General features: G+C 40.0%; 2 protein-coding genes across 2 annotated transcripts in view; one reads left to right on the top strand and one right to left on the bottom strand.

Moving 5' to 3' along the window:
- The first annotated feature begins 719 nt into the window (after positions 1 to 719).
- Positions 720 to 14,059, top strand: LMOD3 (leiomodin 3). The gene is made up of 4 exons (XM_047779077.1): positions 720 to 853; positions 1,294 to 1,614; positions 4,585 to 5,961; positions 13,664 to 14,059. The coding sequence occupies exons 2-4, from the start codon at positions 1,321 to 1,323 to the stop codon at positions 13,688 to 13,690; spliced, it is 1,698 nt and encodes a 565-aa protein (XP_047635033.1). The 5' UTR covers positions 720 to 853; positions 1,294 to 1,320; the 3' UTR covers positions 13,691 to 14,059.
- A 2,161-nt stretch (positions 14,060 to 16,220) lies between these two features.
- Positions 16,221 to 23,699, bottom strand: part of ARL6IP5 (ADP ribosylation factor like GTPase 6 interacting protein 5) — a 29,516-nt gene continuing 22,037 nt past the window's right edge. Inside the window, exons 2-3 of the mRNA XM_047779063.1 lie at positions 21,021 to 21,238; positions 16,221 to 18,132 (exon numbers count right to left, since the gene is read on the bottom strand). Coding sequence (XP_047635019.1) covers positions 17,960 to 18,132; positions 21,021 to 21,238 — 391 coding nt within the window. The 3' untranslated portion in view covers positions 16,221 to 17,959. The remainder of the gene's footprint in view (positions 18,133 to 21,020; positions 21,239 to 23,699) is intronic.

Genomic DNA, 23,699 nt, shown 5'->3' with positions numbered 1-23,699 from the left:
CTTTTATTTTCTTTATGCTTTCCTGTGCCATCCCAAGTTTTACACAATAAATGTGCATTTTTGAATTGTCATTTTAAGTCCCCAAATTTGACAACTATGAAAGGATATGGAATAACAAAGTCTTCCTAGCCCTGTCTCCCAGATAGCCCATTTCTCTCTCTAGTAGCATCCAGTGTTACTGGTTCCTTGTGCATATTTCCAAGAATCTGTTGTGCTGATGAAATTTGTATATTCATCATTCTTTTTACACTTTATCACACAAATAATAGCATACAGTACACAGTTTTGTAGTTTGCTATATTGAATAATCTTGTGTACCTATCATTTCACTTAAATGGGAATATATCTGAAGGATATATTCCTCAAAGTGGAATGCTTAGTCAAAGAATAGTAGGTTTCTTATCTGGATACGTATTGCCATATTGTTCTCTGAAGTAGTGTAAAAAATAATTTCATAATTTCTTCCCGTATTTTAATGGTTTGAGTTAGTTTGTTTTTGCATTTGAATTTAGATCCATTTAAATTTTTATCCTGGCTTAATGGATACTTAATAAGAAAAACAAATTATTTAAAATACTAAACTCCTCACTCCTAGTGGAAATTCAAGTGCTGCTTTTCCCTACCTGTTAGATCACAGGATCTAGATGCAAATAAGGACATCTTGCAAAGGTTCAGTTTACGCAGCAGGTGAGTAGGATAGCCAGATCTCTGCTTGGCTCTGTGCAGGTTTATTTGCTTCCAGAGTCTCACTGTAGTGAAGAGGCAAGCCCTGAGAGCCTGATTTCCGCCTTCATAAGAATTTTTCACTTCAGTGGAACTCAGGTCGCCATTTGGATTTTCCTCCTGAAATATTGTAAGTTGTTTTAATCATTTCAATAAAAAAAGTGGTCTCCCCTGCAGTATTGGGGTATGTGTGTATGGGCTGCATGAATTTGGTGTGGGACAGTGTGAGAGGACATAGGAAGAGAATTAATTTTATTCCTGCAGAGATTCTGTAGACCTATTCCTCACTGGTGAACCCAAGCAGCTGTACTGAAATGTCAGATGGATTTGCACAGCTGACTCAAGTTGCCGAAAAGAGAGGCGCATAGTAGTTCCATAAATTGAGCCTCTCCAGCCAAGCCCTGCTTAATATAGTTATGGCATGAGCTTAGCTGCAGTCACTCTCAGAAGCTCTGCAAGCACCACTGGGGTTCTTGGGGGAAAACATCTCTCAAGGTGTTATTGACCTGGGGGGACTTCTTGAGAATTTTTTTTTTTTAAAAACTTCTTTGATTATTTTTCCTTTTCTAGTAAGATAGAAAAGTATAGAAAAGAATCATGTCAGAGCACAGCAGGAATTCAGATCAAGAAGAACCCTTTGACAGGGAGATTGACGAAGATGAAATCTTGGCCAACTTGTCCCCAGAAGAGCTCAAAGAACTACAGTCGGAAATGGACGTGATGGCCCCTGACCCCAGGCTTCCTGTGGGAATGATTCAGAAGGATCAGACCGACAAGCCACCAACAGGAAACTTCGACCATAAATCTCTCGTTGATTATATGTATTGGCAAAAGGCGTCCAGGCGCATGCTGGAAGACGAACGGGTTCCTGTCACCTTTGTGCCATCTGAGGTAACCGGGGATTTGTGTACAAAGGAGAAATGGCTGCTCATTGCTGGGCTGGCACGTTTTCATATTGTGACTCTTATTCCTCAAGACTCTATGTTTCGTCTTGTCGACCTTTATAGATAAATCAGAATATTTAATCTTACACTGGATCAAAACTCTGTAAAATACTTACATGATATAATTGGGAGGAAAAAGTAGTAACTTCTTGTTAATATTTCTTTTTAAAAAATCACTAGGGGGTTTCTTGCGCAGGAAAGCCTCTATTCTGTAGACATGATACTTAATGAATTAATTCGTAACCCAGAGACATTTGTCCTTATTGCTTTTTGGCTCACAGTCCCCTTTAATAAGCCAAAGAAAGCTCCGTGTCCTCTCTTTCTGGCACACGCATAGATAGTTCACATTTAATCTCAAGGGTGATACAGATCCTGAAGTCCAGTCACACATCCTGCGATTAAACTATGTCAAATAACAAGAAAAATCCAGTATTACCATAGTGCCTTGGATATCAGTGATGAATTTAGATGGTGATGCTATTAAGAACTCTGTTTTAAAGAGAGTTCTTTCTTTAAATATATTCTGACATGAAAACAAGAACTCTGGTTCAATCAGTGGACTTGTATATCAGCAATAATCATTAATGTCTCACTTTAAAAGGACTTAGCAAAAAGAAGACAGAGATTCCCATAGGTAAAGTCTCTTTTAGTCATGCCTGATGATAGAGATCCATCTTGTGACATTATGGTCACACTGGCTGTAACTTAAGGAAAGCTCTAAACAGGTTTCCTGGTCAGGAGAGTTTAAACAAGTATAGCACTGAAGAAAATAAGTTGCTGGCTTGGTCAGGTTAGAGGGTAAGGTACAATCTGCAGACATTTTACAATGAGAGTAAAAGCCAATTCTGTATGAACACCAATGTTAGAGATTAAAAAGAAAAGGGTACTTTTACCACTTGCTCATCATTTTTGTATAAACAGCTTGATAGTTGGCTCCCCCTGCTGACTCAAATGAGAAATGCAGCGATGAAGGCTTTAGGTAGTTCAGGTGTGGTGTTAATTCAAGTTGTACTGTAATCTTATGAGCTGTAAAATCAAGCTATTTTTTTAATTTTAGGTTTATTTTTTATTGAGATAACATTGGTTTATAACATTATATAAGTTTTATGTGTACAACATTATATTTATACTTCTATAAACCCTATAGCATACTCAGCACCAAAAATTTAATTTCCATCTGTCACCACACACTTGATCCCCTTTACTCATTTTGTCTCCCCAAGATCAAGTTTCTGCTCAGAAAACCCTTGCGTCAAACTGCTACACACACACACACACACACACACACACACACACACACACACACGTGTGTGTGTGTGTGTGTGTGTGTGTGTGTGTGTATATATTTTTTTGTCTTTTTAGGCCTCACCCGCAGCCATATGGAGGTTCCCAGGCTAGGGGCTGAATCGGAGCTACAGCTGCCGGCCTACAGCACAGCCACAGAAACACCAGATCCGAGCCACATCTGCAACTTACACCACAGCTCACGGCAATGCCAGAAGCTAGGCCAGGGATTCAACTTGTGTCCTCATGGATCCTAGTCAGATTTGTTTCCACTAAGGCATGACAGGAACTCCTCAAACTACACCAGCTTTTAAAATGATACCTATGCAGTACACACACTTTATGGGAAAGTGTATAATTGATGTGCAAACATGTAATAAACATTATTGATAATAGACTATTATTTTCCTTCCCAGACTAAGCTGTGTTTTTAAGTATCTGAAAATCCTGTGTCCTTTCGTAGCTGGCTTTGCCTCCTAGACACTTTCCATATGGAGGAACTGGACTAGAAATCTGAACCTGGACTATCCAGGGCAGTTTTTACAGAGCTGAGCAAAGTTAAGGGTTTTGGTATGTCCCAAAATATCAAACTGCTCTAATTTTTCCACAACATCTCGTTTCTTCATATTTTGTTGTGCACATTATATTAGATTGGCAAACAAATTGATATGTGAATTTTGGTTAGGACAGTAAGGTAATTATTGTGTAATGCAGAGCTATAGAATATTGAACCCAGAACTACTGAACATAAAGATGCCTGTTCAGTTCTATACAAAACAAAGTGTTCAATGAATGGATAAATGACTCCATAAGATTTTCAAAACAAACAACTTTTAACTTTCTGGAACTGAACACCATCTTTGAGTGTCTGAAAACAAAATTTACTAGGTTTTATTTTAATACATGGGATGAGAAAAACTCAACCAAAAATGTGTGTATGTGTGGGTGTGTATGCCTATAAAAATTTATCTTTATTTTGGTTGTATTTGCTAGCAAAACTAGTATGTGTACTTTCTTTTAAAAAATTCAGACTTTTGGAGTTCCGGTCGTGGTGCAGCAGAATCAAATCCAACTAGGAACCATGAGGTTGTGGGTTCGATCCCTGGCCTCCCTCAGTGGCTTAAGGATCTGGCATTACTGTGAACTGTGGTGTAGGTCACAGACAGGCTTGGATCTGGCATTGTTGTGGCTGTGGCGTAGGCTGGCAGCTGTAGCTCTGATTCGATCCCTAGCCTGGGAACCTCCATATGCCGTGGGTGCGACCCTAAAAAGACAAAAGACAAAAAAAAATCAAACTCTCTAAAGTTACATAACGTAAAATCTGAAAATCTCTCCAATCTTTCCCTTTCTCAGTTATCTTAAGATACTAAGACTAATCTGGCAAACACTACAACAGACTTTTTTCTAAATGTTTATAAGCCTTTACATATGGTTTGTGTGTAATATCAGTATACATATACCAATATACACACATAAATACACACATATACAAATGGAATACAGTACATACAGCTTATTTGCTTACTTTTTTCACTTAGTAATAAATCTTTTTATTACCTCCAGGAGAGATTGCTCTGCTTCATATATCTACTTCATATTTCTTCACTGCTATGTATTGTAACTTCTCTTTTAGGAAAAAGCTCAAGAGCAGCGCAAAGAAATAGACAAAGGTAATAAAAATATGTCCCAGTATTTAAAAGAAAAGCTCAATAATGAAATTGCTGCACATAAACGAGAATCAAAGAGCAGTGACAATGAACAAGAAACAAATGATGATGATGAAGATAATGAAGATGATGAAGACGATGAAGAAGATGATGCAGAAGATGAAGAAGATGAGGGTGATGAGAGTGATGAAAAAACAAAAGAAGAGGAAGGTGAGGTGAAGGAGCCAATCAGAAATGGTGAGAGCAACTGCCAGCAGGTCCCTAATAAAGCATTTGAAGAACAGAAAGACAGACCAGAGGCCCAAGAAAAATTTGAGAAAAAGATATCAAAATTAGATCCCAAGAAGCTGGCTCTAGATACCAGTTTTTTGAAAGTAAGTGCTCGGCCTTCTGGAAACCAAACAGACCTGGATGGGAGCTTGAGGCGAGTGAGACAAAATGACCCTGACATGAAGGAACTCAACCTGAACAACATTGAAAACATCCCCAAAGAAATGTTATTGGACTTTGTCAACGCGATGAAGAAAAACAAACACATCAAAACCTTCAGTTTAGCCAATGTGGGTGCGGATGAGAACGTGGCTTTTGCCTTGGCTAACATGCTGCGTGAAAATCGGAGCATTACCACCCTCAACATCGAGTCCAACTTCATCACAGGCAAGGGAATCGTGGCCATCATGAGGTGTCTCCAGTTTAATGAGACCCTCACCGAACTTCGGTTTCACAATCAAAGGCACATGTTGGGCCATCATGCTGAAATGGAAATATCCAGGCTTTTGAAGGCAAACACCACTCTTCTGAAGATGGGCTACCATTTTGAGCTTCCAGGTCCCAGAATGGTGGTAACCAATCTGCTCACCAGGAATCAGGATAAACAAAGGCAGAAAAGACAAGAAGAACAAAAACAGCAGCAACTCAAAGAGCAGAAGAAGTTGATAGCCATGTTGGAGAACGGGTTGGGTCTGCCCCCTGGGATGTGGGAGATGCTGGGAGGACCAATGCCCGATTCCCAGATGCAGGAGTTCCTCCAACCTCCTCCTCCTAAATCTCTCCATCCCCAGACAGCCCCCTTCAGTCGACGAAATGAAGTAATGACAAAACCAGCGCAGCCCCCGAAATACAGGACGGACCCCGACTCCTTCCGCGTGGTGAAGCTCAAGAGGATCCAGCGCAAATCACGGATGCCGGAAGCCAGAGAACCACCTGAGAAAACCAACCTCAAAGATGTGATCAAAACGCTCAAACCGGTGCCGAGAAATAGGCCACCCCCACTGGTGGAAATCACGCCCAGAGATCAACTCTTGAATGACATTCGTCACAGCAACATCGCCTATCTTAAACCTGTAAGTAAGAGGAAGGAGAAATGTTTACTGTGGTGTATGTTCACCATCTCTTCAGTCTATTCCCTGTTCTTTTAATACCAAGAGATTCTCACTAACTGGGACTGAGGGAATCCCATCAGCATTACCCATAGATCTAAATTACACACATCTCTATAACTTCTGTAACAGTGACACTAACAGCTAACTAACATTTATTGAGCACTTATTGTGGGTCAAATTCATTATATAAATTAATACTTAAAATCACCTTAACAATCCTATAAGGTAGGTATGATTCTCCCCGTCTTGTAAAAAGAGGAAGCTGAGGGGTTTTCTTGTGGCACAGCAGGTTGGGGATCTGGCTGTTGTCACTACAGCAGCTTGGATCACTGCTGTGTGCAGGTTCCAACCCTGGCCCAGGAACTTTTGCATGTCACCATCCAGGCCAAAAAGAAAAAAAGGAAACTGTCAGTCTTATTCACCCTATCCACATCAAGCTGACAAGCAGAGATCCCAGGAACCTCATGCAGGAATAGGTAAGAATGAGGCCGAATTAGGCCAGTCCTTGGTAGATGGGTGCTTCCACAGTACTTTTAGAATGTTTGATTCTTTTTTTGGTAGATGAATGGAGACTACCTAAAACTGCAATTATATTCTTTTTTTTTTTTTTAGCAGACAGACAATAATAAACTTCAGATTAGTGTCTCCATAAATGAATGGAGCTTTAAAATATTTTACTATTTCAGTTGCCATATTGACTATGGCTCACTATTACTGCTGCTGATAGGTGAAAATGTTTTATTCCTTGCAGCCATAGAAATAATTTTTTATGGTCATTACTATGAGGGCATTTATGGAGGCTGAAAGGTGTGTATCCAAAAGTCATAGGTAATAGGTAATTAACTGTATTATTTTAAAGCCTTAAGAGTTCCCACTGTGCACAGTGGATTAAGGATCTGAGGTTGCTGCAGCTGTGAGGTAGGTCAAAGCTGTAGCTCAGAATCGATTCCTGACCCAGGAACTTCCATATACCATGGTGTGGCCAAAATAGAATAGAATAAAGTAAAATCTAATGTGTAATTTAGCCAAGATATTACATTGACAAAATAGTGTATTATTTCTTCATATAGATGGAGAGTTTTTTCAAGACGTTTTAAAAATTTTTCATATAACCTAGTTCTTTTTCTGCTTTAAAGAGCTTTATATTTTAAAATAATTAATTATTCTCATATACATGTATGTATGTCCTTATTCCCATCTTGTAGTAATACAGAATTGACAACATTTCATTCCTCAAAATTGAAGAGGACTTTGAACTGTGATTTAGAGGGACTCTGATTCTTCCTGGGGAAGGGGCCAGGGTGAGAACATCAAAGGTTACATAACATCAGGCAAGAGTCCTCTGCCTGCCCTTGGGCACAATATCAACCTGCTCTTCTCCAGGCTGCCAGACCTCTGTAGAGGGTGGATCAGGGTGTTATTTTGAGAGAAACCAGCGCTGTCACTCTGTAACCAGTCCTCAAAATCCAAGTAGCCTTTGTGGCTACACAGTTAGAAAATAACATTAGTCTGAAAAGAATAAAGAGTAGTCTTTTAAAAATCTGCATTAAAAATAAAATAAAATAAAATAAAAATCTGCATTAAAGGTGGCCCCTGGAGGAGTTCCTGTCGTGGCTCAGCGGAAATGAACCCAACTATTATCCATGAGGAAGCAGGTTTAATCCCTGGATTTGCTCACTGGGTTGGGGATCTGGTGTTGCCGTGAGCTGTGGTGTAGGTTTGCAGACACAGCTTGGATCCCATGTTGCTATGGCTGTGGGTCACCTGCTGACCCATAATGGGAACTCCAAAATGTGTATTTTAGACTCAGTAAAATACTATAAACTTCAGCAGTGGTGATGTCACAAAATCCCAGCAGAAAGGGCTATTTTGGGATGGTCAAATGAGACATCAATATTCACTGTAAGGAGATAAAACTAAAGGTTACAGGGTTTTCCCTCTCCATTTGTGTTGGAGGACAGAGATGATCTCCAAACCCTGGATTTTCATATATGAAGTTAAAATCCATCTGGGGGGAGTCCCAGGGTGGCTCAGTGGGTTAAATATCTGATGTTGTCATTGCTGTGGCTATGATCATTGTAGTGGCACAGGTTCAGTCCCTGGCCCAGGAACTTCTGCATACCAAACTTTCCAGCCAGCCAAAAGAAAAAAAAAAAAACCCAACTGGGAAATCTTGTAATTATTTTTCTAACTGATGCTCAACTAAAAAATTAATTTCCATACACATCCTTAGAAATTACTTACTCTTTTTATTTTTCTTTTCATGGCTGTACCTGCAGCAGATGGAAGTTCTTAGGCTAGGGTTGAACCAGAGCTAAAGCAGTAGGTCTGTGCAGAGCCATAGAAGCACTGGATCCAAGCCACATCTGTGACCTATGCTTCAGCTTGTGGTGACACTGGATTCTTAACCCACTGAGTAAGTCCACAGATTGAACTGGCATCCTCACAGACACTATGTCGGTTTTTGTTGTTGTTGTTTTTGCTCTTTTTAGGGGTACATCCTTGGCATGTGGAAGTTCCCAGGCTAGGGGTTCAATTGGAGCTGCAGCTGCCAGCCTGCACCACGCTGAGCAAGGCCAGGGATCAAACCTGATGTCCTCATGGATACTAGTTGGGTTTGTTACCACTGAGCCACAACAGGAACTCCACTATGTTGGGTTCTTAACCGACTGAGCCACAATGGGAATGCCACAACACTTATTTATTCTTAAAGGAAAAACCATGAGTTCTTTTTTTCTTTCCTAGACTTGGAAATGTTTTTGAGTTTTCTAGCTCATAAACTAGTAAGGTTATATTTTTAATTTGTATTTCTTCCTTTTAATGTTGATTCTCTCCTCATCTCATGCTTCTGGCTTGGGATCCTTGAAATGAAGTTTCTAGCAGAAAGGAAAGACTGTGTAATTGCTTGGCTCAACTTCTGCCTCCTCCAAAAAGTTGCCCATTTAATTCAGTTTAAGAGAGATGTATTGAAAACTAGTGGACTATAAACCTAATCTCCAGGCTTGTTTTGTTTGACCTGAGTGTAGTACAAATTATAGAATAACACATAATAAATAACATCTAGGAGTTCCCATCGTGGCACAGCGGAAACAAATCCGACTAGGAACCATGAGGTTGTGGGTTCGATCCCTGGCCTCCCTCAGTGGGTTAAGGATCTGGCATTTCCATGAGCTGTGGTGTAGGTTGCAGATGCAGCTCAGATCCCATGTTTCTGTGGCTCTGGCGTAGGCCAGCAGCTGTAGCACTGATTCGACCCCTTGCCTGGGAACCTCCACATGCCATGTGTGAGGCCCTATAAAGACAAAAAAAAAAAAAAAGGGCAATAAATAAATAAATAACATCTAGATATATGGGGAGCACTGGGAACATCAGATCCAGCCTCATGGGGCTTACATGTACATGGCACAAGTCAGCTAGATCAGTGTATTGGCTTCTCCCTTAAGATAGGTAATAGAAATGTATACGTGTAAGGATAACCTGACCCCCTTGCTGTACAGTGGGAAAAAAAAAAAAAAGATAGGTAATAGACTCTGCAGTTTTCCCTCAGTTCTACCATGCCCTACTGCCTAATACCTGGCCTTTATCACTCATTTACATGACTTATTTGACTCCTGTACAATTTCTTTGGTCTGTCGTGTTGTTCTTACTATTTTTAGCTATTTTAAACCTTGTCTAACTGAATTTATTCACTAATTTACTTTTCTTTGAGTTCATAACTGAATCAGTATGATGCCAGCCCCAAACAAAAACATTAGGCTTGTACAGGCTTATCCCTCCCTCATAAATGTTGTGGTCTGATCACTACCTACCATCCAGATGAGTATTTGTACTTTTCACTGAGATAAAAATCTCATCTGCAGCAACTATTTAATTCACCGAGGCCCACTGCATCATATGCAACCTTTGTGCTATATACACACACATCTTTTTGAAAAACCAATTTTAGGAGTTCCCATTGTGGTGCAGCAGAAACAAATCTGACTAGGAACCATGAGGTTGTGGGTTCGATCCTTGGCCTCGCTGGTGTTGCAATGAGGTGAGGTATAGGTTACAGACATGGCTCAGATCCTACATTGGTGTGGTGTGGTGTAGGCTGGCAACTGTAGCTCCAACTAGACCTCTAGCCTGGGAACCTCCATATGCCACAGCTGCGGCCCTAAAAAGGCAAAAATAAAAGAAGATAAAAATCTAATTTTAAATTGGGTTGTGATGATCATTGTACAACTATAAATGTAATAAAATTCATTGAGTAATTTTAAAAAACTAATTTTAACTAACAAGAGAAGGGGGAACTCCCTAACAATGCTGCAAGTTGATTTTTGTTTCTTATAAGTTTTATGTTTTTATATCAGATCTATCTGTTTTTACATCAGATCTTCACAGTTTCTGTCTTTATTATTTTTCTTTTTTTCTTTTTTTTTCTTTTTTGGTCACACCTGTGGCATCTGAAATGTCCGGGGCCAGCAATCAAATCTGAGCCAGAGCTGTGACCTACACCACAGCTGCATCAGTGCTGGATCCTTAACCACTGTACTGGGCCAGGAACTGAACCAGCATCTCCACAGAGACAGGCAGAATCATTAACCAACTGCTCCCCCGAGGGAACTCCTATTGCTTTTCTTTTTGTTTGGTTTCTTGTTTTTTGTTTGTTTGTTTTAGTTTTTAGGGCTGCACTCTTGGCATATAAAAGTTCCCAGGCTAGGGGTTGAATCAGAGCTGTGGCAGCCGGCCTACACTATAGTACAGCAACACCAGATCTGAGCTGCATCTGCAACCTACACCACAGCTCACAGCAATGCCGGATCCCTGACCCACTAAGCGAGGCCAGGGATTGAACCCACATCTTCATGGACAATAATCGGATTTGTTTCTGCTGCACCACAACAGGAACTCCTGGGTTTTGGCTGTGCATGCAGCATATAGAAGCTCCCTCACCAGGGATTGGATACATGCCACAGCAGTGACAATGCTGGATCTTTAATCTACCGACCCCCAAGGGAACTCCTGGTTTCTGTCTTTTGTGTTCTGCTTATTAGAAATGGCTTTTCTGAAGCTTAGTAAGATATTTGCCTATTTTTCTACTGTTATAGCTTTTGGTTTTAATTTTTTAATAATTTTATTGAATATGTGCATTTCCACTGGCATCAAACAGTCTTGTAGTATTAGCTTGATTTTTTTTTCTTGTCTTTTTAGGGTCGCACCCGCAGCATTTGGAGATTTCCAGGCTAGGGGTCGAATCAGCTGGAGCTGTTGGCCTATGCCACAGCCGCAGCAACTCGGGATACGAGCCGCATCTGTGACCTACACCACAGCTCATGGCAATGCTGGATCCTTAACCCACTCAGTGAGGCCAGGGATTGAACCTATGTCCTCATGGATGCTAGTCAGCTTCATTTCCACTGAGCCATGACGGGAACTCCAGCTTTTGGTTTTTTAAAAAGTATTCCATATTATAAATTAAAGGATTCAATTTTAGAAGTAAGTAGGAAGCAAGAAGCTTTATTTCTTTGCCAAATAGCTAACCACTCACTGATCATTTAGGGACTCGTTCTTTGTTTTTTTGTTTCTTTGTTTTGTCTTTTTAGGGCTGCACCTGAGGCATATGGAGGTTCCTAGGCGAGGGCTCAAATTGGTGCTGTAGCCACGGGCCTACGCCACAAGCACAGCAACATGGGTTCTGAGTCCCATCTGCAAACTATACCACAGCTCATGGCAACAATGGATCCTTAACACACTGAGCAAGGCCAGGGATCAAACCTGCATCTTCATGGATGCTAATCAGATTCTTTCTGCTGAGCCACTATGGGTATTCCCATAGGGAGTCATTCTTTTTCCCAGTGATCTCAACTGCCATCTTGGTCATATTTTAAATATGTCAATATGTCTCTGGGTTTACTATGTTGGGTCATTGCCATGTTTTGATTTTTAAAACACTTTTATTAATTTGGAACACTTCCATACATATATAAGGAAGAACATACTATAAAACTATTTTTCCATTCAACGATACAAAGGACACAGTTTTGACTGTTGCAGTTTTGTGGTTAAACAACTGGCATCAACCATTTTGTTGATTGGTGTTCTCCATGGGTGAGTCCTACCAAGTTATAGTCATACCTTCCCTTCCTAAAAGTCTGGCACTAGGGAGGGAGAGAGTCAGAAGCATGTGGAGGACCTTTTGGTTTGCAGGCTGTGTAGACAGTAGCAACACATCCAAGGTTCTCCCATGGGCAGGATGTTGGGAAACCTTTTTAGCCAAAGGTTGTGGGCAGAGAGAAGTGGCTGAAGAGGGCCCATAGCATGGGGCCAAAATGGTTCATCAAAATGGCAGGTGGACATGGGCAATGGGAGAGACATTTTCATTTTCTTTTTTTTGGCCTCCCCATGGTATGTGAGTTTCCAGGCCAGGGACTGAATCTGAGCCACAGTTGTAACCTAAGCCGCAGCTGCGGCAACATGGGATCCTTTAACCCATTGTGCAGAGGCCAGGGATTGAACCGGCATCCTGGCGATGCGGAGACACCACCAATCCCTTTTTACTCATTATTATATGAACTCTTAGCTTCCTTTGAACTCTGTCAGCATTCTCTGAAAGGTACATCCAGGATGAATGGATGACTCTTCCTCCTAAAAGGTTTCACCACTTGACACCCTTTAAGAACTTGTTTTATCTTTAAATTGTTTCTGTGAAACAAATCTCAGAGTTGATTTGCAGTCAGTCTTACATTACTCTTTTATAATTATTTTTCTTTTGGGGGGGGGTTGCCAAATAGTATTTTAAAATTTAGTAAGTGTTTCACATTAGGAATGTGCTTCCAAGAGGAAAGACCAGTATTTAAAAGAACATATATTTTATATTGTTACAATGGAATTTATTTGGTGGTTAAGGCATGCATATTGAAATCAGGCAGACTCGGGTTCAAATCCTATTCTTCCACTTCCTAGCCCTGTCTGTGACCTTAAGCAAATTGATTTTTCTCTGAGCCTGTTCCCTCTTGACAAGGTGGTTGTGAGATGAAGTGAGAAAATGCTTTAATAATAAGAGTTGGAGTTGCTGCTGTGGTGTAGTTGGTTAAGAATCTGACTATGGTGGCTCGGGTCACTTCAGAGGTGAGGATTCAATCCCTGGCCTGGTGCAGTAGGATAAAAGGATCTGGTTTTGCCTTGTAGGTTGCAGCTACAGCTGTAATTTAATCCTTGGCCCAGGAAATTCCATATATTGGTGTGGCCATAAAATTAAAAATATTTTTTAGAAGTGTTAATATTGATTACTAACTAGTATCATTTACTCCTTATGGTTGCCTTGTGGATGAGATACCGTCAGTTTATAGCTGAGAAAATTGGTGCCCAATACTACACAATTAGTAAGTGCTAGTATTAGGATTCGAACCAGGCACATTCCAGTAGCTGCCCTCTTGTTTATAGGATAAGCTTCACTGAGTGCTCAGAGCCCTTGGATCTGTCCCTGTCATCAGTAAATGCCCAGTTCATGGTGGTTGGTTTTTGTTGTTTTATCATGATTTGGGTGGGGGGACTCTGGCTAGGATTTATAATTCATTTTATACCCTTTGAGACATGTACATTTTGTCATCTTTGCTGTAAAACACTTGAATATCCAGATTAATTTTTCTCCTTTTTTTTTTTTTAAATGCTTAAATCACAGGTGCAACTGCCAAAAGAACTGGCATAAGCAGTAATGAAATAATCTAGAAGAAGAAACTGATGTAATGACTCCTGGATTAGAGCTTGCAGATGATTTCAGCGGTGTACTTCTGGATCCAGGTGGTGGAACTGGGAACAATGCTAACATCTGATAGGAGTATTTTGTGAAAGGCAGAATGCTTGGCTCAAGACAAGATAGGGGCTGAAAAGGCAGGGGAAAGGAGATAAAATATCAGTCTTTATCTTGCACCTTTTCTACTTTGCGGTCAGTTTGAGTGACTTACATGAAATGTAGAGTCCTCCAACCAAAGTTAAAAAATTTTTTTTTCCATAAATGTTTGCTTTACTATTGCTTTCTCCTGGTAAAAAACAATAAATACTATAAAAGTTCTAAGTATTATATTTCCATTTTCTTCTCCTTATGTCTACTCTGCTGTAATTCCCTTTAACACAGATGTTTGTTAAAGGGAACAAAACGTTGTTTCACTCTATGGAAAGGTGAGGGGTAAATTGAACTCCAGGCCCTTCCAAGTCTTTGAAAGTGGAGAATTTTTAATTAGCTTTTCTTGGAGAATCATCTGTGAGCTCCATTTTCCAATCCTGATAGCTTTCTCTCTTGCCCATTTCCCTGTGTGTTGGGGTATACTTTTGATAGGGGTATCTGTGAAGAGCAGAACACTTAAGCCATGGTACATGGAGAAAACAGTATTTCCAGAAAAAGTAACAGGGAAAATAAACCATGCATATATGTAAAACTGCCCTGTTCCATACGTATAGAGACAATGGGAGGTAGCATGCTGGTTTCAGGGGAAAAAACTTTATGAATAATATGGCTATTGCTAAGCTTTTGGTTTTAGCTGAGTGTGTGTGTGTGTGTGTGTGTGTGTGTGTGTATTTAAGTTTAGTCTGTGAATGATCTTGATCTTGTTCTCAAAAATCTTCTAAAGGAAACTAGCCATAGGATTAAATTTAAATTTGTTATCCTCTCATTCAAGGCCCTCCGTTGCCTCTTCTCAATTTAGTAATTCAGTCTTATTTGCCACAAATTTTTTGTATTATTCTTGATAAAACATCTCATGCTTCTGCTCCCATTGACCATTCTATAGAATGTCCTGAGAGACTCCACAAAAGTCTTCCAGAAAACTCCAACCCCAGTGTTCTTTCTACCTTAAAAAAAAAAAAAAAAAAAGTTCTTAGAACCATTAATTATTCCTTCTAGTCACTAGGTGCAGAGATCTGAAATTTTGTGTAGAAGTGGCGTGAACCTTAGAAATCAGGAAATCAGACTTTGTTGCTTTTTCTCTCTTCTTTACCTGAGCAACTAATTAGTACCTGGCTCTTTTCTCCTTTTATATAATCATAGGTGGTAACACCACAGGCAAAACAGGCTAGGAGAGAATGGACTTAATGGGGACAAAATTAATATATTATTTGGAAGGACAAGCCATGGGAAAGAAATATGGCCCTGTTTTTTTTTGTTTGTTTGTTTTTTGTTTTTTGTTTGTTTGTTTGTTTGTTTGTTTTGCCATACCGTTCTAAGTTCCCAGGCCAGGCATCAAACCTGTGCCACTGCAGTAACCAGAGCCACAGTAGTGACAGTGCCAGATCCTTAACCCACCAAGCCACAAAGGAACTCCCCATTTTTTAAAGATAATTTAGTGGATACAAAAGTATCCAAATTTAAATAGAGTTTTCAATCAAGTAACTAATTTTAGAATAGGCAAAGGTTGAGAGTTTTGTTTTCTCCTACTTTCCTATTTCTATAAACTTTCTTGCATACCAAGCCAGATGGTTTTAAAAGGGCTGCACTAAATAACACTTTAAAAATGTCTAGCATACTCTGCATTTAGGAGGGTAAACTCTGATGGGACAAAGCACTCTGAAAATGTTTAAAAGCCTAATGTAAATGAGAGGAGTTGAAGTTCTGGAAAACCTTTGTGTTTGCTTATATAGCACCAGTATTAATAAATAAATCAGGAATTTCAAAAAGTGTTAATAGTCCTGAAAGAGGACTTTACTCTTAGATGTGCAAAATGAAAAGATGATCCCAGTTCAAAGTTACTGCCTCAGTCTACAGGTTTTGTCCAAAGACAGAACTCTGCTCTTCTATTCACCCACTCCCACCCTAAACATCTTAATGAAGATTTTAACTTGTTTTTAAAATGAAACAATTTATAGAATTACCATGCTAGCTTTTTATATTATAATCCTTCCAGAATTGAATACCAACCATTAGTAATTATAATGACTATATTTTTTCATTCACATTGTCACTTTCTCTAAATTTGCTACATTTAGTCTGCAGAATTCACCATGTAGAAAATGGGCCTAAAATATGTATAAACCCATGTCAGGTTTTAAAAAAGATCCCATCAGAATTTGATTTTACCCTGACTGGGAATGAATAGAGTATTAAAGTTTTATTAAACACTATTTGAAGCACAAGCTGAGTGATTTTGTTGTATAGAACACCCTCATTGTACATAGATAGGGTTGTCACTGAGTTTCTCAGACATTTAACACAGAGGTACAGTAAATAAAGTCTCATCTCCCAAAAAAACCTTTGATAAATTTTATTCTTGATAGCTTGCTAAGAGTACAAGTTCTAGACCATGTGTATGAAGTCATGGTTATGTCACTGTGCTAGTGACAAAGGCTGCAGTTTGGCTGTGGAATTAAAATGCAAGAAAAATCAGGAGTGGCATATGCATTGCTACTTATTCTAGGAGGTACAGAGTCTCTTCAATTACTACTGCTCCAACTGTCTTCATAATTCAATGAAGGGAAACCTAAATATTTTCTGTTCATCTATGAAATCACTTAGCTGGCAAGCAAAACATTTTGTATCACCTATTGCTAAATACATGGTAAGTACAAGAAAGTAAAGGAAAAAAAACTCATGCTATCTTAATTCTAATGGCTTTATTTAAAAAAAAACTTGGCTTTTATAGATACCAAGAATTATCTAAAATTTTTATGAACTGCAGAAGTTGCTCATCACTCTCATTTTCGTTCCTTTTTTTTTTTTTTTTTTTGGTCTTTTTGCTATTTCTTGGGCCACTCCCGTGGCATATGGAGGTTCCCAGGCTAGGGGTCTAATCAAAGCTATAGCTGCCGGCCTACGCCAGAGCCACAGCAATGCAGGATCTGAGCCGCGTCTGCGACCTACACCACAGCTCATGGCAACGCCGGATCCTTAACCCACTGAGCAAGGGCAGGGACTGAACCCGCAACCTCATGGTTCCTAGTCGGCGTTAACCACTGTGCCACGACAGGAACTCCTCGTTTCCATTTTTTAAAAAGACTTTTTGCTCAGTCATCTAAAGATGCTTTTCAGATTTCAAAAGATCAGCTCTTCATGTCCTCTTTCTGCCCTAAGGAATGAGTAAAATGCACGTTTGTTTCCTTCTTTCTCAATGTTCCAGTTAAAAACTAAACAATAAAGAAAAAAGGGAAACATTTACCGTGGACATCTTTTTTTCCTTAGAACAAGAAAAACTGCAACAGAAACAGAACTCAAGTTTTATTTTGATTTTTTCTTTTTTTTTTTTTAAACAAGACCATTGAGAATAATACAGGTTACAGAACTGTAACCTCCTTAAAGAAGATGGCATTTAGTTTGCAACAAATGCCTGCTAGTGCAAACACATTACTAGCCTTTCAAAAACGGACAAAAAGTTGACAAAATATTCTCACAAACAGCTAGCTTTGTAAACAAACTAGAAACTGATTTATCCAACTTCCACTGCACATCAAACAGGAGGCAAAGTGATGGAGATCATCTTTGATTTTAAAAGCATAATAATAAAAACAAAACTAATATATACCCTACACATAATTCTAACAAGGGAATTTTTTGGAGGAGGAGGATGGGGGGGCAGATTAAAACAGGCTAGTGCATGACATCATCTACTTTAACAGTCTTTTCATTTACTCATACTGCCTCGATATTTTACAATTGAATTTTTTCCCACAAGATCACTGTATTGTTGCTATACAATCCATGATTCTTTTATTTGTATTCCCCTTAAAAAAATAGGTGTGCTCCATTTCCTATCAGCTTCCATAAACACACCTGAAACTTCAGACACAATAGGAGGGTGTTTTTTTCAGTCTCTGAGGCCTGCTCTCTGTAAAAGCAGAGATGTGAACAGCATGGCCACTACGTGCACGCTGCCACGGATGGTTGGATGGTGCGGGAACCTCCTACGTCAGAAACACAAACGGAAAATAGGTCTGGACAAGGGCACACTGCACATCGATTTCTGCAGCAACCCTATCGCCAGGTCAGCTCCATTTACTCATTGACTTTACTGATATAGTCAGCAAACTTGCTGATGTTTTCTTCCTGCTGTTCTAGGGCATCCAGGACAATGCCCATGGGTGTCCTCTTCAGACCGATTCCCTCCATTTTATTCTCCAGTTTGTTCTTGAGGTTCCGGAGTCTCAGCGACGCGTGGATAAACATCACTACAGGGAAGTGAGATGTGATTAGCACCACAGCTACAGTTCTCTCTCTCCCCTTCACCCCTTTTGTAAAAACTTCTTCAATTAAGAAGTTCAATCGGGTTCTCTAATCAATACAGGTCTCTTCATGGATCCTCAGACTTTCTAGAAAGCTCTTTGAAAAGTCATAAGGTTTTCCTTGTGTGTGACGGCAAGTGGATTCAGCAAGAAGGACCACAATCAGCCAGCCACGCTCTTTCCTGCACACACTGACATCCTTACCTTTCGGAGGCTATTTAAGTGCCCTGAAATTCAAAGCAAATCATGGGATTCCAACCTGCGTAAAAACTGACTTAACACTAAGTTTTCCAGAAAAGAACTCATGCTCAGTGCAGGGATTATCTGTATATTGCTCCCTGCAAGAGGCATGCTGGTGAAATCCTCTTAGAAGCTGCCTCCTAAGGGGTAGTTTTCCAGTGTTGGATATAGGTTTCTAGGTAAAAAGCTAAGGGTTTCATGGACCTTGTGTAACCTGGTGTTCTCCAAAGGTGTCTGATCATTAAGGATTACCTGAGTTTATTTATTGAGAAACAGATTCCCTGGCCCCTCTGCTGGACTTTCTGAACCTTAAAGGGATAGGCCTGGGCATCTGCATTTTTAACAGACACCCCAGGTGATCTATACCAGCAGTTTTCATATTTGTGTGCATATACAAATTATCTGGAGGGCCCGTTAAATAGACAAAATCTCACTCTCCACAGTCTGGATTCAGACTGTGAAGACTGACGTAGGGCTCCAGAATGTAAAATTTCAGTAAGCACTGTGGATGATTCTGACGTAGGTGATTTTGGAGCCTTTGTTTTCAGAGGCACTCATGTGCATGTCCTCTGGAGGCTCCCAATCTAAAGTGACAGAATCATTTGAAGAGTTTTCTAAAAATACAGGTTCTTGGAGTTCCCATTGTGGCTCAGTGGTTAACGAATTCGACTAGGAACCATGAGAATTTGGGTTCAACCCCTGGCCTTGCTCGGTTGTTAAGGATCAGGCATTGCTATGAGCTGTGGTATAGGTTGCAGATGTGGCTCGGATCCCGCGTTGCTGTGGCTCTGGTGTAGGCCAGCGGCTGCAGCTCCAATTAGACCCCTAGCCCTGGAAACTCCATATGCCACGGGAGTGGCCCTGGAAAAGGCAAAAAGACAAAATAATAATAATAATAATAAAATAAAAATAAATAAATAAAAATTACAGGTTTTGGGGGCACCACTGTGGACCCAAAGAATTGAGATCTCCAAGGGAATGTGGCTGGGAAATTTATATTTTAAAAAATCATCCTGGATGATTCTCACAAGCACCAAAGTGTGGGAATCACTGGTCTTATCTAAGTTCTTTACTTTATAGATAGCGAATTACAGACCATATAGGATAACAGGTCCAAATAACATGGCACGTTTCTAGCAGGTCTAGGAATGGAAACTTGAACCCTTGGCTCTCCACCTGTGATACATTTTGTTATACTGGCCTGTGTTTTATTCCATGTGTGCTTAAAGAATCAATGAAATACTAAGCCTCTAGTACATAAGGAAAACCTGAAGAATATGTCCAAAAGTTTGAATTTGCAGATTCTCTCTCTTTTTTTTTTTTTTTTTTGTCTAATGTGAGTATAGCTGTCCCTGTTCTATTTTGGTTTCCACTTGCATGGAATATCTTTTTCTATTCCTTCATTTTGAGCTTATGCGTATTCTTTTTTTTTTTGGTCTTTTTGTCTCTTTAGGGCTGCACCCACGGCACATGGAGGTTTCCAGGCTAGGGGTCCAATTGGAGCTGTAACTGCTGGCCTACGCCACAGCCACAGCCAAACACAATCCAAGCTGTGTCTTCGACCTACATGACAGCTCACGGCAACACTGGATCCTTAACCCACTGAGTGAGGCCAGGGATTGAACCCGAATTCTCATGGATGCTAGTCGGGTTCATTAACCACTGAGCCACACGGGAACACCCAGATTCACATATTTTATCTAATAAGGTGTGGGATATATATGTAAATATTCTGGTCTTAATCTAACAAAACTCTAAACAAGTGATTGATTTTATTCAGTGGAATAGATGTACAAATGAAATGCTATTAAAAGTTAAAGGGATGTTCCTCTCACTTAATATACTATAATTTTAATCAGATTTCTATTGATGAGACTGGATTTTATCTGTTCTGTATTTCAGGCGTACGTGTTTGGGAATCTCAGTAAAGAATGCATGTAAAATTTAGAAAATGTCTAATCCTCTTCACTAGAATTGGAGTATTTGGTATCTATATTCTGGGCCAACTTCCGAAACTTTCAACACTAAATATGACCTTCTGAGTAAGTAAACAGCTAACTTCCAAATGAAATACATTCATTTCTATGCCAGACTCAGTATGCTAGGAGTCCAATGCAGGCCCTACCACTTTCCTGCTATAGCACTTTGGATCTGTATTTGTTTTGTTAACTGTTGTGTCCCCAAAAGAATGGCACAGAGAAGGTGCCCCACTACATTTTTGTGCAATTTGAGGGTTATTAGACCTTGATTGGCTGTTTCAGAAAATTCTGATAAGTTTGCAGACCAGCCAACACACCTCTGAATCAGGATAGGTAACTCCCTCTGAACAATTGTGCCCACATTTTTTTTTTCTTCATTTTTGGCCACCCTGTGGCACATGGAGTTCCCGGGCCAGGGATCAAATCCAAGCTGCGGCTGTGACCTATACCACCGCAATGGAAATGCCAGATCCTTAAACCCACTGTGTTGGGCCAGGGATTGAACCTGTATCCTGGCACTGCAGAGATACCACCCACTGCGTTCTAGTACAGGGGAAACTCCTCACCCCTATATTTTTTTATGATACCAGGAAAGGAAGACTCTGGTTCACTTACGCAGCAAAGGGAAAGTGATGCCGAACACAAAGACCATGACTCCCCCAAACATGGATATGAGGAAGTAGCTGGCCAGCATGACCACCATGACAAACACCGTAGGGTACTGCTTCTTCAGCCGGCGGAGAATGTCTTTATTGTGGGCTGCCCACACAAAGCCCGTGAATACCAGTACCACCACAATGCCTCCAAGGATCATGTTGAAGGGGCTCAGGAACCTGGGATGTGAGAAAAGAGGGAGCTTATGTCAGGAGGAGGAACAACAAAGCACTACTAAGCCTTTTATCTACATGGTCTCATATAATCCTCCTAACCTGATGAGGTAGATGTGATTATTTCCTTTCTCAAAGGAAGATAGTTAGGCAAAGAGGTTAGAAAATGCTGGTGCCAAGATTCCCACCGAGGCAGCGCAACTCTCACTGAACAGCCCATCTCATTAGAAACTCGCCATCTAAAGATTTTTGTTTGCTTGTTTTTTGTTTGTCTTCTGAGGGCTGCACCTGCAGTATATGGAAGTTCCCAGGCTAGGGGTCAAATCGGAGCTATAGCTGCTGGCCTACACAATAGCCATAGCAATACCAGAGCAGAGCCTCATCTGTGACCTACACCGCAGCTCATGGCAATGCTGGATCCTTAACCCACTGAGTGAGGCCAGGAATTGAACCTGTGTCCTCATGGATACTAGTCAGATTTGTTTCCACTGAACCATGATGGGAACTCTGAAACAGCCACCATTTAAAAGATTAGCCCCTCTTTTGGATGGACTGTGTTTAGCTTTTGTATATCCTGGGCCCTAGTACACATTGAGTGTACTTTCTGAGCACTCAGGGCTTATTTAAATCCTCCTAGGAGCTTCCATGAGAGATGGGTGTGGAACAGAGGTCACATAGGGTGCTCCATGAACTGGATCCAGCCTGCAGCCACATTTGTGTTTGGACTGTACAATAATTTTAAAGACACTTTTACTTGAATTCCAACGTGTTTTTAAAAATCCATAAAACTTGGGATTTCTTGCTTTTCCTGGAAACAAGAAAATCTAACCAAACTAGGCCTACTTTCCCACATGTCAGCCACTGGCTGGAATGCTTTCTCATTCAGATAGAATAAATGCTCCCCATTTAGCCTCAGCCCCCTCCACTATCTATGGCATCTCAGACACAGAGGCCCCCAGGGAGTTGCCATTAATAATTGTTTTTCTAGCAGCTGCCCTGCATTTCATTCTTACATAAGCTGCCTGGCTCATGGAGGCATTTGAGTTTATGATTTCTGGCCTAGAGAGGACTTTATAATTCTTTAAAAGGCTCAGAGTGTCATTAGAAGATGGGTTATCAACAGATTTCCAAGCACAGAACCTCCAGGTTCATTGTTACATGAGCCAATGTTTACATTACTGTTGATGATGGGGAAAAAACGCATGATGAAGAGTAAATTTAGATCAAGTATTTCATGAGTAAGAATGACTTGGCATTGGAGTCCCCCCCCACCCCACTCCCCCGCAACCCACTGTGTATACAAAATCCTTAACAAGCACTTGTGGCTGTCAAGTATGATTTATTACTAACTTTTTACCCTCATAAGAGGCTAATGAACACTTTGCTTGGGAAGGACAAAGAGGGTCAGTGTGTTTTCATCACGCTCTGAATATAAACATGACTGATAATGAACAGTGATGCCAAGAGTTTGCTTTCTCTGAAATAGAAAAGATGAAAGATTCATACTCATATTGGAATTCATATTTAAGATAGCCAAGATTCTTTTTTCTTTTTTTTTTTTAAAAAAAAAGACCCTTTAAATTTTAGTTCTGATTTGGTCTTCTGAAACACAAAACCTATTTTAAATACTTTCAATTAGGAATGAAAGTACTGCATATCTTAATGGATGAAATCAGGGATATAAGTATGTCAAACTTCTTTTAAAAAGTTAAAACTTGCAGGGTTCCTATCGTGGCTCATTGTTTATTGAACCTGACTAGTATCCATGAGGACGTGGGTTTGATCTCTGGCCTTGCTCAGTGAATTAAAGATCTGGTGTTGTCATGAGCTGTGGTGTAGTTTTCAGACATAGCTTGGATCTGGTGTTGCAATGGCTGTGGTGTAGGCCAGCAGCTACAGCTCTAATTCAACTCTTAGCCTGGGAATCTCCATATGCCCTGGGTGTGGCCGTAAAAAGACAAAAAAAAAAAAGTTAAAAATTCCTACCAAAATGAACAGAGTTAAACAGTGGTAAAAGTAGCACAGACTTTTTTTTTTGGTTATTTTATTAAAAAAAAAATTTTATTATAGTTGATTTACAAAGTAGCACAGAATTTAAAAGTAAAACCCTTAATAAGTTGCTTATTTCATTCAAAACTCTTGCAAATACTTAACACCTTTAAAGGCAAAAATCTCCTCTTCAGAATAGTCTAAGAAAATGAATATAGAGAATTGAATTAAGATGGTGGAGTAGAAGGACTGGAGCTCAATTTCTCTTCTAATAACAACAAAATTTACAACTAAATGCTGAGCAATCTTCAACCAAATGGACTGGAAACTTTCAAAAAGATATCCTACTCCAGAAGACAAAGAGGAGGCCACATCAAGAGGTAGGAGGGGTGATTATGTGATATAAGCAACTCTACATGTCCAGGGTGGGAAGCCCCACAGACTGGAAAGTAACTGGTTCACAGAGACTCACCTACAG

This window comes from Phacochoerus africanus, chromosome 1 (genome assembly GCF_016906955.1).
Source record: "Phacochoerus africanus isolate WHEZ1 chromosome 1, ROS_Pafr_v1, whole genome shotgun sequence".
NCBI classification, from domain to species: Eukaryota; Metazoa; Chordata; class Mammalia; order Artiodactyla; family Suidae; genus Phacochoerus; species Phacochoerus africanus.
This window is presented reverse-complemented; position numbering and strand designations above follow the sequence as displayed.